The 15842-nt window shown below is 36.0% G+C and overlaps 1 protein-coding gene across 12 annotated transcripts in view; it reads right to left on the bottom strand.

The window, feature by feature from the left end:
* Positions 1–15842, bottom strand: part of LOC111418199 (glutamine--fructose-6-phosphate aminotransferase [isomerizing] 2-like) — a 36501-nt gene that overhangs the window by 4789 nt on the left and 15870 nt on the right. The window contains exons 6-12 of one of the 12 annotated variants that reach the window (XM_023050675.2): positions 14478–14498; positions 14026–14043; positions 13770–13793; positions 13387–13407; positions 2310–2680; positions 1629–2252; positions 1413–1565 (exon numbers count right to left, since the gene is read on the bottom strand). In XM_023050675.2, coding sequence (XP_022906443.2) covers positions 1413–1565; positions 1629–2252; positions 2310–2680; positions 13387–13407; positions 13770–13793; positions 14026–14043; positions 14478–14498 — 1232 coding nt within the window. The remainder of the gene's footprint in view (positions 1–1412; positions 1566–1628; positions 2253–2309; positions 2681–13386; positions 13408–13769; positions 13794–14025; positions 14044–14477; positions 14499–15842) is intronic. The other 11 variants (XM_023050678.2, XM_023050676.2, XM_023050677.2 and 8 more) reach the window with 11 other exon arrangements.

A 15842-nucleotide genomic window follows, 5' to 3' on the forward strand; every position in this document is an offset into this window, starting at 1 on the left:
CCTAGAACTAACTCTAGAACTAGAATCATTCGGGTTTAGCCGTCTTTAGAGACGTGTGGCTAAACCCGAATGATTCTAGGTCTAGAGTTAGTTCCAGTTTTAATTTAATAATAATACACAACCTAGAGCTATTTAGTGCTAACTAGCGCTATTTAGAACTGTCAAATTAGAACTAACTCTAGATCTAGAACTAGAAACATTCGGGTTTAGTCGTCTTTAGAGACGTGTGGCTAAACCCGAATGATTCTAGGTCTACAGTTAGTTCCAGTTTTAATTTAATAACAATACACAACCTAGAGCTATCTAGTGCTAACTAGCGCTATTTAGAACTGTCAAATTAGAACTAACTCTAGATCTAGAACTAGAAACATTCGGGTTTAGTCGTCTTTAGAGACGTGTGGCTAAACCCGAATGATTCTAGGTCTACAGTTAGTTCCAGTTTTAATTTAATAACAATACACAACCTAGCGCTATCTAGCGCTAACTAGCGCTACTTAGAACTGTCAACCTAGAACTAACTCTAGAACTAGAATCATTCGGGTTTAGCCGTCTTTAAAGACGTGTGGCTAAACCCGAATGATTCTAGGTCTAGAGTTAGTTCCAGTTTTAATTTAATAACAATACACAACCTAGAGCTATTTAGTGCTAACTAGCGCTATTTAGAACTGTCAAATTAGAACTAACTCTAGATCTAGAACTAGAAACATTCGGGTTTAGTCGTCTTTAGAGACGTGTGGCTAAACCCGAATGATTCTAGGTCTACAGTTAGTTCCAGTTTTAATTTAATAACAATACACAACCTAGCGCTACTTAGAACTGTCAACCTAGAACTAACTCTAGAACTAGAATCATTCGGGTTTAGCCGTCTTTAGAGACGTGTGGCTAAACCCGAATGATTCTAGGTCTAGAGTTAGTTTCAGTTTTAATTTAATAACAATACACAACCTAGAGCTATTTAGTGCTAACTAGCGCTATTTAGAACTGTCAAATTAGAACTAACTCTAGATCTAGAACTAGAAACATTCGGGTTTAGTCGTCTTTAGAGACGTGTGGCTAAACCCCAAAGGATTCTAGGTCTAGAGTTAGTTTCAGTTTTAATTTAATAACAATACACAACCTAGAGCTATTTAGTACTAACTAGCGCTATTTAGAACTGTCAAATTAGAACTAACTCTAGATCTAGAACCAGAAACATTCGGGTATAGTCGTCTTTAGAGACGTGTGGCTAAACCCGAATGATTCTAGGTCTACAGTTAGTTACAGTTTTAATTTAATAATAATACACAACCAAGAGCTATCTACTGCTAACTAGCTCTACTTAGAGCTGTCACTAGAACTAACACTAAAGACGGCTAAACCCAAATGATTCTAGTTCTAGATCTAGAATCAGTGCATCTAAAGAATTGTTTTACCTGTTGTAGAGCATTCATGCATTTAATATAAACCGGATCTCTCATAACAATCATTAAAATCGGCATTTGGTTATCAATTAAAGCCAATGGTCCATGTTTTAATTCGCCAGCCATGATTCCTTCACTGTGCATGTAAGTTAATTCTTTTACTTTCTAAAAAAATTAACAAAAAAAAAATTAAACTGATTTGATTAATTAAAATTTATTAAAACATACCAAGGCACCTTCCAAACAAGTTGCGAAATTAAATCCACGCCCCATAATTAAAAGTGATTTCTGTTGATACAAATCCTTGGCCAATTCTTCAACCTCCTTATCCAACTGTAAAACCGTGCGAATTTGCTCGTCAATAATTTGTAATCCTTCGATGATTTCACGTCTTCTCTTCGCCAAAGAATTGCGATCCTCGGACATAACCAAAGCGAACATGACCAAAGAAATAAATTGGCTTGTGTAAGCTTTTGTTGAAGCGACTCCAATTTCCGGTCCGGCGTTAATGTGAACTCCGCAATGGGATTCGCGACAAATCGAGCTCCCCACGGTGTTTGTGATCCCGACGATTAAAGCCCCGCGGGATTTGCAATAACGCAAAGCCATTAAGGTGTCGGCAGTTTCGCCCGATTGCGAAATAAAGAAGCAAACGTCGTCTCTAAAAACTGGAGTGGTGCGATCTAAAAAGTCGCTCGCCAATTCGACCATCACAGGGAGTTCGGTGAGTTCTTCTAAAAGTTGTCTGGTAGCGATTGCGCTATGGTAACTTGTACCGCAACCGATTAACATTAATCTGCGGCACCTTTTTATCTCTTGAACGTAATCTTTTATACCACCAAGGGTTACAGTCTAAATTAAAAAAATTAATTAAAACAAAATTAATTAATTACAAAAAATTATAATTACGTGATTTTCAAAATTAACTCTTCCCCTCATAGTATTAACAACAGATTCGGGTTGTTCGAAAATTTCTTTTTGCATAAAATGGCTGTAATTGCCTTTCATAATTTGTTGGAGTTCTATTTTTAAGGTGGTAATCTCGCGGGAATGAGGATCATCCAATGATCTTCTCAAGCGGTGAATGCTTAAAGCCCCGTCTTTAACGGCGGCTACATCGTCGTCTTCGAAATAAATCACACGATTTGTGTGTTCGATGACGGCGGAGGCGTCGGAGGCGAAGAAATACTCAACTTCGTTGTCTTCTAATGGTTGAAATTCGGATGTGGATTCGGTGCGGGGTAATAATGGCATATCTCCGCGGCCGTGGGGGCGGTGATCTGGTAATGATTGAAAAGGAAAGAATTGGTAAAAATGAGATTTATGGTAAATTGTTTGAAAAAAATTGAGGTGGAATTAAAAGAAGAAGCACAGAAATTTTAAAAGAATAAAAGTGTTTAAGTACGCATGTGAAGTTAGTTACAAATTTTTAAATTAAGAAAATTGAGAATCGCATCGAGTATAGCTCTTGGTAAATCATAGTGAGTGGAAAAAACACTTTTTCCTAAAGTTCCAATATTGGAACTATGGGAAAAACGAGTCCATAAAGATTTTTAATAATTTCAGACCCTTCATAGTTGCAGAACTCATTCTAGTAATAGAAGACGAGGACTTTTGGGTAGCTGTTGTTTTTATCCATCGTCCAGATGATGGTGCTGAAAGTGCCGAAGATAGCGGCAATGAAGACTTCTGGCTAAACACGAATGATTCTAGTTCTAGAGTTAGTTCTAGTTTTAAATCCATGAAGTATATAACATCCTCGCATTGAATAACAACTAAAACTGCAATTAACACTATCACCAGAACTAACTGTAGACCTAGAACTAGAATCATTCGGGTTTAGCCACACGTCTCTAAAGACGGCTAAACCCGAATGATTCCAGTTCTAGGTCTAGAGTTAGTTCTAGTTTTAGTTCAATAACAATACACAACCTAGCGCTATCTAATGCTAGCTAGCACTACTTAGAACTGTCACTAGAACTAACTCTAGATCTATAACTAGAATCATTCGAGTTTAGCCACACGTCTCTAAAGACGGCTAAACCTGAATGATTCTAGTTCTAGGTCTAGAGTTAGTTCTAGTTTAGTTCAACAACAATACACAACCTAGCGGTATCTAGCGTTACTTAGATCTGTCGCTAGAACTAACTCTAGATCTAAAACTAGAATCATTCGGGTTTAGCCACACGTGTCTAAAGACGGCTAAACTCGAATGATTCTAGTTCTAGGTCTAGAGTCAGTTTTAGTTCAATAACAATACACAACCTAGCGCTATCTAATGCTAGCTAGCACTACTTAGAACTGTCACCAGAACTAACTCTAGATCTATAACTAGAATCATTTGAGTTTAGCTACACGTCTCTAAAGACGGCTAAACCTGAATGATTCTAGTTCTAGAGTTAGTTCTAGTTTTTCAATAACAATACACAACCTAGCGGTATCTAGCGTTACTTAAATCTGTCACTAGAACTAACTCTATATCTAAAACTAGAATCATTCGGGTTTAGCCACACGTCTCTAAAGACGGCTAAACTTGAATGATTCTAGTTTTAGATCTAGAGTTAGTTCTAGTTTTAGTTCAATAACAATACACAACCTAGCGCTATCTAATGCTAGCTAGCACTACTTAGAACTGTCACTAGAACTAACTCTAGATCTATAACTAGAATCATTCGAGTTTAGCCACACGTCTCTAAAGACGGCTAAACCTGAATGATTCTAGTTCTAGGTCTAGAGTTAGTTCTAGTTTAGTTCAATAACAATACACAACCTAGCGGTATCTAGCGTTACTTAGATCTGTCACTAGAACTAACTCTAGATCTAAAACTAGAATCATTTGGGTTTAGCCACACGTCTCTAAAGACGGCTAAACCCGAATGATTCTAGTTCTAGGTCTAGAGTCAGTTTTAGTTTTAGTTTAATAACAGTACACAACCTAGCGCTATCTAATGCTAGCTAGCAATACTTAGAACTGTTACTAGAACTAACTCTAGATCTATAACTAGAATCATTCGAGTTTAGCCACACGTCTCTAAAAACGGCTAAACTTGAATGATTCTAGTTTTAGATCTAGAGTTAGTTCTAGTTTTAGTTCAATAACAATACACAACCTAGCGCTATCTAATGCTAGCTAGCACTACTTAGAACTGTCACTAGAACTAACTCTAGATCTATAATTAGAATAATTCGAGTTTAGCCACACGTCTCTAAAGACGGCTAAACTTGAATGATTCTAGTTTTAGATCTAGAGTTAGTTCTAGTTTTAGTTCAATAACAATACACAACCTAGCGCTATCTAATGCTAGCTAGCACTACTTAGAACTGTCACTAGAACTAACTCTAGATCTATAACTAGAATCATTCGAGTTTAGCCACACGTCTCTAAAGACGGCTAAACTTGAATGATTCTAGTTCTAAAGTTAGTTCTAGTTTACTTCAATAACAATATACAACCTAGCGCTATCTAATGCTAGCTAGCACTACTTAGAACTGTCACTAGAACTAACTCTAGATCTATAACTAGAATCATTCGGGTTTAGCCACACGTCTCTAAAAACGGTAGCTAAACGGTGCTGAAAGTGCCGAAGATAGCAGGAACGACATCAATAATTGGATGGTCGACAGCTTCAAGCTGAAGCTATGGCGAAAATTACAAATCAAGGGCAGACTTTCACAATTGGTGATAAAACTACTAAAACTAACGAAGAGTCGAATAGTGACAACGAACCTTTGTCAGAAATACAAAACAAGTTCCCGAAAAAAAAGAAACTGGCAAAAATCCGATCTTATTTCTGAACTTCCGAACTTTGAGAAACTGATGCAATCACCACTCATTCCCTCTAATCCGGTGGAATGCATTGAGCTTTTTCTTGATGATAGTATTATATCATTTTTGGCAGAAATAACGACGTTATACGCACAGCAAAAGAGTGAACTTAATTTTCGAGTTTCCAATGAAGAAGAAGTAAAGTGTTTTTTGGCCAGTAGTGTATTAATGGCGGGTCTGGATCAGGAACGGCTCCTGGTGACGTCACGTTCCAATGTTATAAGTATAGGAAAAGTGACCAACTTTAATCTGGGGGGCTAAAAAGTTACTACATTTAGGTTGGTATTGGAAAAGTAACTAGATCTGGTGACTTTTTTTAAAAGTAATTCGAATTTAAAAAAATTCGTGCCACATAGCGGTAGATAGTGAAAGCTTACGTAAAAAATTTTAAAAATTGTAGTTCTGTGGGAAACTTAACCTAAAAAATTTAGCCATTTATAGTACTATTATCTATCTATTGTATTGTTCCTAAATGTAGAATGAGATGGGAGTTAGGAACCAAATCTTGCAATATGGCACTAACAAATTCTATGAGTAGAAATAGATTCGAAATGATAAAAAGATATCTCCACTGTGCAGATAATAATAACATAGCTCCGGGTGACAAATTTGCAAAACTACGAGAATTGATGCAAATGCTTAATTCAAAATTTTTGAAATACACAGAATTCTATGAAAGGCTTTGATAAGCACGGAAAAAACAATTTTTAAAAGCTCTGCGAACCTTCTGTGTAAGTATTTGATGCAATTTGAATCATACCAAGAAAAAAAAACCGATGAGAGAAAATACAGCTGGTACTTCAGCGGATAAAGAAGAAAATGCCACAACCACAAAAAAAAAAGGAAGAAAACCAACTATAAAGGAACCAGCACTTGGTGTAGGAGAGTCTGCTGTACTTGGACTCATTTACAGGTAAAAGATATGGATGTACGGGAACTATCAAATAAAATAGAATTGAAAAGTGTCCCGTAATACCTTCAAAAGTGGTAGAAAAGAAGGACAGAGGTGTCTATGACTATTGTACAGATGTTGCCAAAAACTAACCGGTACAAACTGGCATGATAATAAAATAGTTCTGATGATCAAGACTTATGCTACTACGCTTCCAGAATGTAAAGTGGAAAACTGGATATTAAAACTGAAAAAAAGGTTGCCAGTTGTATAACTTCATGTAATAGCTCAATACAATAAATTTATGGCAAAGTACCACTACACGTGGCAGATAAAGAATATACTAATTTAAAAGAACTTTAAGAAGAAGGAATTAGTTGTTAAAATGTAATTCCAGTTGAAATGTGTCGCAAATTTGTGAAACCAAATTATTTCGTGATATATCCACTGTCCTTAATTAATTGACCACCGCTGTATATTATCAACATAGCATGGAGACTATCAACTTTCAACTGATGAGCTCATTCTAAAACACAAGTTTCCTAACACTCTTCTTTTGCGCAACAAACGATTGATCGACAAACAACAAACATGAGTAACAAGAAAACATTTATAGTCTGGTACCACAAAGTATAAATGAATGGACTCCTAGAGATCTGAATAGACTATACAACAACCATGCAAAAAAAATACTAGATTTTGCATTTGCTTCCACAGATACTTGGATCTAGTGTACTACCATAACTCTACCAGCACTCCAGAAAAGTATCGTTTTGACTAGAAGTTTTAGAATACAAACATTTTACATAAACCACACCTAACCTCTTTTTAAATTTAAATCCCTTTTTTCTTTATTATAGATTCCAGAGACACTACACAGCACTTCCTCTCACCACAAATACCACGTACACTCTCTCCTCTTTCGCAACCCTCAGCCAAACCATTTCCTCGATCCCCCCCAAATCCTAGCTTCTCCAAAAACTCCTTCCTGTACCACATACAATACACAATAATCCTGCAACAGGTTCATCCAGCGTCTCCATCTCCCCACACCTACACCTATTAAAGAAGGCTCAACTTCAGAAAATAACTTCATATAAATCTTTAACTAATGGAGAAAACCCCAAGCTATGAAAGATAAAAACCAAGGAAATCCGCATCAATTCCTTGAAGTACAACGTTCATTATTAAAGTTATTAGTTTTGTTACTAACATTAATTTTGTCCGTTAAAACCACCTGAATATGACTTCAATCTGGTGCTAATTAAAAACATGTTTCATGCATAGCTAATTCTTCAAATAAAGACAGAAACCGAATAGGCTAGTAGATATCTTCCTATCCTCTCAAAAAAAAATTACCTTATGATCACTAATTTCCTTCTCGCGTAAATTGAGCTATATTTGCTCAATGCATCAAAAAAAAAAACACGAAAACCAAGAGTTTCAAGTATCTCTCCTTTGTTTCCAGATCTACTGCGGATAAATTCGAAATTCTGCTAGCATGTTTTGGTAAATATAAAAGAAGGCAAAAGCATCAAACAAGAACTATATCGACTTTTATAACTTAATTGCCTACAAATTGAGCAGACAGTTATTCTGTAACCTAAGGAAATTCTTGGTGGTATTTGCCCTAAATTATTTGGTTCATTTTGGCCTCGATTTTGGTTCCAAAGTTAGTACCACCATGTACTGCAACCCAGAAATCCTCCTCAAAATCCTAAACCACTTAACATTTAAAAGTTTCAAAGTTTCCTCCTATTAATCGCATTGTCAATATATCGTTGCTCCTCTAATAAGAAATAATTAAAGCCCGAATTTGAATTAAACCAAATCATTCTGCCTATTCATCCACGGTAATCATTAACAAAATGAGCGAAGGCTAAAAGAGGTTGTGTGTGAATTATCAGTACTTGAACACCCAAATAAAAGATAAATTAATCATACAAGAGACATTTTGAAACCTTTGTACCAACAGATTCAAACAGAAAATTAATCGAAGCTCTACATAGCATTCATAAATCATATAGGGTTAGTTATGAGCTTCGTGAGATGTCTTTTTGTCTAAGAAACAACCCATTACCGTCTTCAGTGAAGACTACAAACAGAACTTAAATCATCCCCACCAAGGTTTCAAGGATTCTGATTTGTTATTGCAATTACAATATAGACCGATAGGTATGAAAGATGTTGCTGATATCAAGAACAACTTGTCAACAAGCAATTCAAAAATCTCGTGGTGCCAACAATAAAAGAATGGAAATTATATCAAACCCGTCGTCGACCAAGAAGATCATGGATATTATTTGAGATGTGAAGGATAGAAGCTTAAATTGCTCAAACATTATTCTGGAAATTGTTCAGTTACAGAGTCAGAAAAGAAAGAAAGTCATTTTGGCAAAATTTGCCAAAAACATGTAATCAATTGGCAATGTCTTAGCTTAAGGAATTTTTGATCGTAAACAATATTTAACGTTTCACAACTTCTAGGTTTTAAATTAAGCTCTCTTATGGCAGACTTTGTTGACTCATAAAAACCATTAATATTAACTCCAAAAATATTATTAACAAACTGCTTAATCAATAAAACAGTGCAGTGAAGAAACATTGGGATTACTTTTCAATATGAAGTATAATTAATATGTATATAATTTTAGTGCACTAAATTAATGCTCGATAGGAGAACACGAAAATTCTCTGGTTCAAGCAAATATATTGCATGTCGTATTGCACAGATGGATCAAAAAGGCCGGAAGGGATCAAATACTGCCAGACACTTCGGATTAAACAAGCTTACAGCCTAAGTACATACTGTACTGTATTCCAGACAGAAGTATTTGATATTGACATGGGTGCTAAAATCATTCTTGAAAGAGGGGTCAAGAACATGACAGTACGAATTTTTTCAGACAGTGAGGCCGCTCTCCAGGCTCTGGTTAATGACTGTAAAAGAACTTTAAACACACTGACAATGAGTTGTAATACCAGAGTTTCTCTGATTTGGGTCCCAGATCACTCTGGTTACTGCCAATGAAGTGCCAGATGAGCTAGCACTAGAGGGCAGTGCAAAAGCGTTTATGGGACCAGAGCCAGCAGTTCGTATATCATTTGCGATGATATTTGCCAAACATAGGATTGGACCTTTGAGCTAAAGAGAGACTTCGGCTACTGTGGACCAGTTCTCCTGGAATGAGACTAAGTTGTTTATCAACATCGTCACTGTCAAACCCGGGAATATTTTAGGACTTGCTCGTAGCAGCATTAGAATTCTAATGGGTGTCTTTACTGGGCATTGCCAATTAAAGACACACCTCAACTTGTTGGGTCTAGCCGACGATATTGAATGCTGACTATGTGCATCATCTCGCATGGAACAGCTCAGACACAAACAAAAGGGGTGAGTATCTTTACCAATACCTTCAAACTACAAATTTAGATATCCTCAACAGAGGTAACGTACCGACTTTTGTTACCAAGAGTCGACAAGAGGTGCTAGACATAAGCCTAGCCACGCCTCGCCTTAGTTCGCAAATCGCAAACTGGCATGTTTCGCGTGAAATCACTTTAGCGGATCACAAGCATATTCGCTTTGTCATTGTAGCAGACATGACAAAACAAACAGAATTCAGAATCCCCTCACTCACTGATTGGTGCTCTTTTTGTAGACACATTGGCGAAGAGGCTGATGAAATCAAAACAAAGATTGAAAGCAGAGAGGATCTCGAAATAGCCTCTGTTCAACTAAACAATCTCATACATAGTGCGTATGAATCAAGCTGTCCAATAAAACACAAAAGAGCACAATCCAATGTGCCTTGGTGGAATAAGGACCTTGAAAACCAGCGAGTCATGGTTAGAAGACTATATAATAAAGTCAGGAATTCCAAACTCGAGCAAACATGGGATGTCTATAGAAAAGCCCTAACGGAATATAACTTGGCTATCCGCAAAGCCAAAAGAAAAACCTGGCGCAGCTTCTGTGAAGGCATAGACAATACGCCTACAGTTGCTCGTCTGTATAAGATCTTGGCAAAAGATCACAACACTGATCTAGGCCATCTATGCAAACACGATGGTAAATATACAGAGGATGCCAAGGAATCGTTGGAGCTCCTACTGAGCACACACTTTCCTTCCTCAAAAGTCTGCCCCCATGCAGATGCCGACCCTGAAGTAATGGACATAACCCGTCCATCAGGTAGGGTTCGCAGCACAGCTGGGAATATTTTCACACCCAACAGAGTAAGGTGGGCTACCTCGAATTTCAAGCCCCTAAAATCACCTGGAGGAGATGGAATTCTGCCTATCTTTCTGCAAAAAGGCTTAGAAGAACTTCTCCCAATAATAATATTCCTATATATAGCTAGCTACAGCTTTAGCTATATACCCACTCTATGGAGGAAAGTAAAGGTGGTCTTCATACCTAAAGGTGGTAGGCGTTCAAACGCGGACCCCACGGCGTACAGACCAATTAGCCTAACTTCATTTCTCCTCAAAGGGATGGAAAAGGTAATCGATCAATACCTAAGGAATGGAGTGCTTCTCACAAATCCACTCCACCCTAGCCAACATGCTTACCAGAAAGCAAAATCAACAATTACCGCTCTCCATGCTTTGACTAGCACCTTAGAGGAGGCAATTGCAACTAAAGAGATAGCCCTTTGTGCTTTCATAGATATAGAGGGTGCGTTTGATAACACCTCATATGAATCCATAGAGAAGGCTTTAAACGTAAAAGACATACATCCGTCGACAATCAAGTGGTGTATAGCCATGTTGAAATGTCGGCAGATCACAGCCAGTCTGGGAGGCGAGTCGTTGACTATAAAGGCGCTAAGAGGATGTCCCCAAGGGGGAGTGCTATCACCTCTATTATGGTGCCTGGTAGTTGATGACTTGATGAACACCCTAACTAAAAACGGATTTAAGATACAAGGGTATGCTGATGACCTGGTAATCACAATCCGAGGTAAATATGATTCAATCATAACTCAACTAATGCAGAAAGCCCTACTACTCACCAGTACTTGGTGCAGAAGCAATGGGCTCAGCATCAATCCCAATAAAATCGAAATAGTCCCTTTCACTCGGAGAAGAAAGTTACAAATAAAAGCACCCTCCATTGAAAGTAGAACTATTAACTTCAAAACAGAAACTAAATACCTAGGGGTAATACTTGACAGTAAACTAAACTGGAACTCACACTTAGATAAGGTGAGGAAAAAGGCCATCATGGCAAACCAGATCTGCCGCAGGCTCCTAGGAAGGAACTGGGGTCTCAAACCACGAATGGCTCATTGGGCCTACGTAGCAATAATCAGACCCATGGTCGCCTACGCCTCATTGGTTTGGTGGCCAAAAACAAAACATAAGACAGCTCAACAACAGCTGGCACAAATCCAGCGGTTAGCATGTCTTAACATAACGGGTGCAATGAGATCCTGTCCGACGGCTGCTTTGGAAGCCCTACTCGGTCTCACACCGCTCCACATAAATATACAAAAGGAGGCAGCCTTAAGTGCCTTATCACTGAAAACAGTTTCTTCACTCAAGTTGATGCAGGGTAATCTCAGAGGACACCTCGAGATCCTCAAAGACCCATGTCTAAATCACCTGATTGAAATTAAAACGGACTTTATACCGACGGAATACAATTTCAACCAACCGTATAAGGTCATATTTAGTAGCAGGGATGATTGGGCGAAAGGAGGGCCTCAACTAAAAAGAGGAGCCCTAGCCTGGTACACCGATGCTTCAAAGACAGTAAGATCTGGAGTAGGCATGGGCATCAGTGGACCAAATAGCGACATCAAATTGCCCCTCAGCTCGGACTTAACAATTTTCCAAGCAGAAGTTCTTGCTATAAACTTCTGCACCGCTTAGAACCTACAGAAGGGACAAAAAGGTGCATCCATAAACATTTTCACAGACAGTCGGGCCGCCTTAAAGGCAATTCAGGCCTACACGTGTGGCTCCGCACTGATCAGAGAGTGCACCAACAACCTGAGAGAACTCGCTAGGGGCAATGATATTACCCTATGGTGAGTTCCAGGTCACAGCAACATTGAGGGCAATGAGAAGGCCGACAAGCTGGCCAAAGAGGCAGCAAACACGCCCTTCATTGGACCCCAACCTGGATGTGAACTACAAAAAAGCCACCTAAAACAAATAATCAACAACTGGGAGGCTTCAAAGATAGCCTTACGCTGGAAAGAACTTCCAGGTCACAGACAAGCGAAGAGTATGATAACTCCGTCGCAAAACAAAACCAAAGAGGTTTTATGCCTCAGCAAAGGGGATCTAAGAACGCTCTCAGGCTACCTAACCGGCCATGCGCCCCTAAAATACCACCTCTTCCACATTGGACAAGCTGAGGATCAAACTTGTCAACTATGCAACGACGAGTCAGAAACTGCTGAACATATACTGTGCAATTGCGTCGCCAGAGGACGTCTAAGGCACAACGTCTTCAGTAAAACTCCCCTGTTACCTACCGACATAAAGGTTCAAGACCTCAGGACAATACTAAGGTTCATTAAGGACCTACATTTGCCCTAAACCTTTGGAGGGCTAAAGTTACAATAGATCTTATAGGTCGCGGTAACGAGAGGGGCCACCCTCCTCAGCCCAGCAGCAATAATAATAATGTGCGGAGGACGAGGAGATGGTTGAACATGTTTTATGCCACTGCTCTGCTATTAATCGTATCAGATTTTCGATTTTTGGGTCGCAGTTTATGTCTCCAAAGGAGCACCGAGCAAGACATTAAGGTTCGTTAAAAGCAATGAACAATAGAAGTCTTTGAGGTCACGATGTAATGTAATGTAATGTAGTGCACTAACTTCACGTGCGTATTTTTCCAATGCCCAAAAAAAGAAATAGAAGAAAATATTAAGACATCATTAACATTGCGGATCTCCAATCACCAATCAGTGTTGTGTACTATCTAAACTTAAAAAGAAAAATATAAAAAAATTCAGACCATCACCATTTTAACATGACGTAATTAATTAACAAATAAACACCAGATAATAAAGAGAAAAGTTAAAAACTACTTGTTAGGAAAATACTTACCTTAAAAAAAATGTTAATCGAACACCCCTTCTTTACAAAAACCCTCATTAATTAAGTCCAACTTAAAAACGCCCTTTTGTGTTACAGACCAAAAGCGAATAAAAAAAAAGCATTATTACCGTATAAAAAGTAAAAAATTAATTAAAATTAAAAAAAAAAATATATATATATATAAAAGAAATAAGATCGAACAGTACCTGAATGAGTGTTGTCGGATTCTGGATTCCACCCGGAAGAAAAAAAATAACAAAAAAAAAAAGAAAAACACTAACATTAAAAAAACATACACAAAATTCCTATTACTAAAAACAAAAAATAAATAAAAGCAATGATAAAACTACATCAAATATTATTATAAATAAATTACGTCGAATAGCAGTATCATGAATACAGGCACACAGCGAGAATGATTAACTAAAAAAATTATAAAACAAAAAATAGGATTAAAATTTTACGTAGCACAAGCTTAAATTATTATGTTTTTGCAAAATTTAAAATGGTTGTGGTGTAAAGCTGAACGTTGATAACGAAAAGCTGCGTTTAGAACGAAATAGTAAATTAAAAATAAATAATTAAATACCTTCTGATTCAATCACTTCGTATACTATTGGGGAGAGAGAAAACCATCCATGAAAAAATAAAAAATCATTTTAGTCAAGTTAATACATAAACGATTTACGTTGTTTTTATCGAAACGAGTCTAAAAAGTTATTGTTTTTGTATGTAAAACAAACAAACAAAAAAGAACTAACTCAAAATAGGTAAATAAAAACGAAAACGATTTTTTGTGTGCATGTTAAAAAAAATGGCTTTTGAAAAGTGTGCTTGCTACGTACCTTTTGAGATCGGTTCGTCTAAAAAATCGGTTGAAAACGGACATAGAAAAACATAAAATTAGATAAAGTGTTATTTGTTATTTAAACAATAAAAAAATAGACACAAAAAACGAAATCACATTCAACAACAAATTGAAGCGGAAAGCTTTTTTGATTATTTCATAAAAAAGAAAGGAGATACAAATTTTGTCTGTATTCATAATATTACTTTCTCTTTTTTTTGAGTTTCTTTTTTTTTAATAAAATATATAAATAAAAAATTCTGTACATGCCCCCAAATCAAATAAAAGAACTACAAAAATATTTTACAAAAAAAGAACTTGTCACAAATAAATTTCAAAAAGAACATCAACAGACAAACAGAAAAAAGTGTGTTTATGGTTGTTTAAAATTTGTTTTTCAAAAAAATTTAATTAAAAAAAAAAAGTGTTAAGAAAGGAAGTTATATATACCTTTTTTCTGAGAGGTTTCATCTGAAGGTAACACATCCATGCAAAAGGAAGGAAAACGGAAACAGAAATAAAAAAAATCCGTTAGAAAAAGTCCAAATAAAAAAAATAATTTAAATTTTGAAAAAAAAAATTACTAATTTTTTTTTAAATAGGTATGAAATGAAAAATGGAGAAATGAAATAAATAAAGAAAGGAAAAGAAAGCTTTGTACAGCTTGTTAATTTTTTTTTTATATACAGAGTGGTTCAAAAACTGATTTTATAATTATTACAATTTAACAGAATTTATTTCAATTGTCAACATTTGTATCTGAATTAAGTCAGCAAAATTAAGAATCATTATAGATGTAAGGGAATTAGTTATGAAATAGATTTAGTTTATACGAAAATGTTCATTTTCTAACACTAATAATTTCGCCGAATAATTTGTCTAAATAGCTACCAAAAATTTAATGAATGAATACCAAAGAATGTTGAGTGCTACTTTTTAAGGAAGCATTTTTAAACACATGTTTATAGGAACTTTTTTACAGTTGGAATCACGTTGGTGAAGTTTGACCAAGTAATTCAGATACACCTGTATATGCGCAGAGAAGTAATAAGGAAAATTTTTCATTAAAAACCTCATGGATTAATGCAAATATGTCAATCTTCATGAGTTCGTCAATCGTTAAATCTATAGATACCAGGCAACAGTAAATGTTAATCAATTCTCGCCAACAAGTAAAAGAGGTGTTAAAAATAAGAATCTCAACTGCTAGTTAAAAGACCTAAAGGAAGAGAGCAAAAAGAGATGGCAGAATAAAAAATTACAATTACTATTACTATTATTAAATTTCTTATCATTATTAAGATGCTTATATCTCGAGTAATATTGAAATTATGTCAAAATTGAGGTTGACATTTTAAACCTGAAGTTAGTTATCATATAATAGATAGATGGACAACTTCATGGTGTTCTTTCATCATGTATTTTTTATTAAAAAATCTTTAAAATGTGTCCAAATATGATGCATTTATCTCAAAAACCCAAAAAGTTCGAACTTTCAACTTTTAATTTTGACATATTTGTCAACTTCATAAAAAATCCTTTAAAATGAGTCCAAACTCGACATATTTAACTTTAATATTAATGAAAATACAATCATTTCCGGTTTAAAACGTCAACGTCAATTACAACATATGTGTCATCTTGATTAAAAAACCTTTAAAATGAGTCCAAAGATGACGCACTTATCTCAAAAAAACAAAAAAATTAGAATAAAAAACATTAAACCCGAAGTTAGCAACAATAAAGATAATTTAATTTTTAAATATTAAACCAACCTAATTTTTATTTTTTTATAACATTTTTGTTTTTGTAACA

The sequence above is a fragment of the Onthophagus taurus genome, chromosome 1 (assembly GCF_036711975.1).
Source record: "Onthophagus taurus isolate NC chromosome 1, IU_Otau_3.0, whole genome shotgun sequence".
NCBI classification, from domain to species: Eukaryota; Metazoa; Arthropoda; class Insecta; order Coleoptera; family Scarabaeidae; genus Onthophagus; species Onthophagus taurus.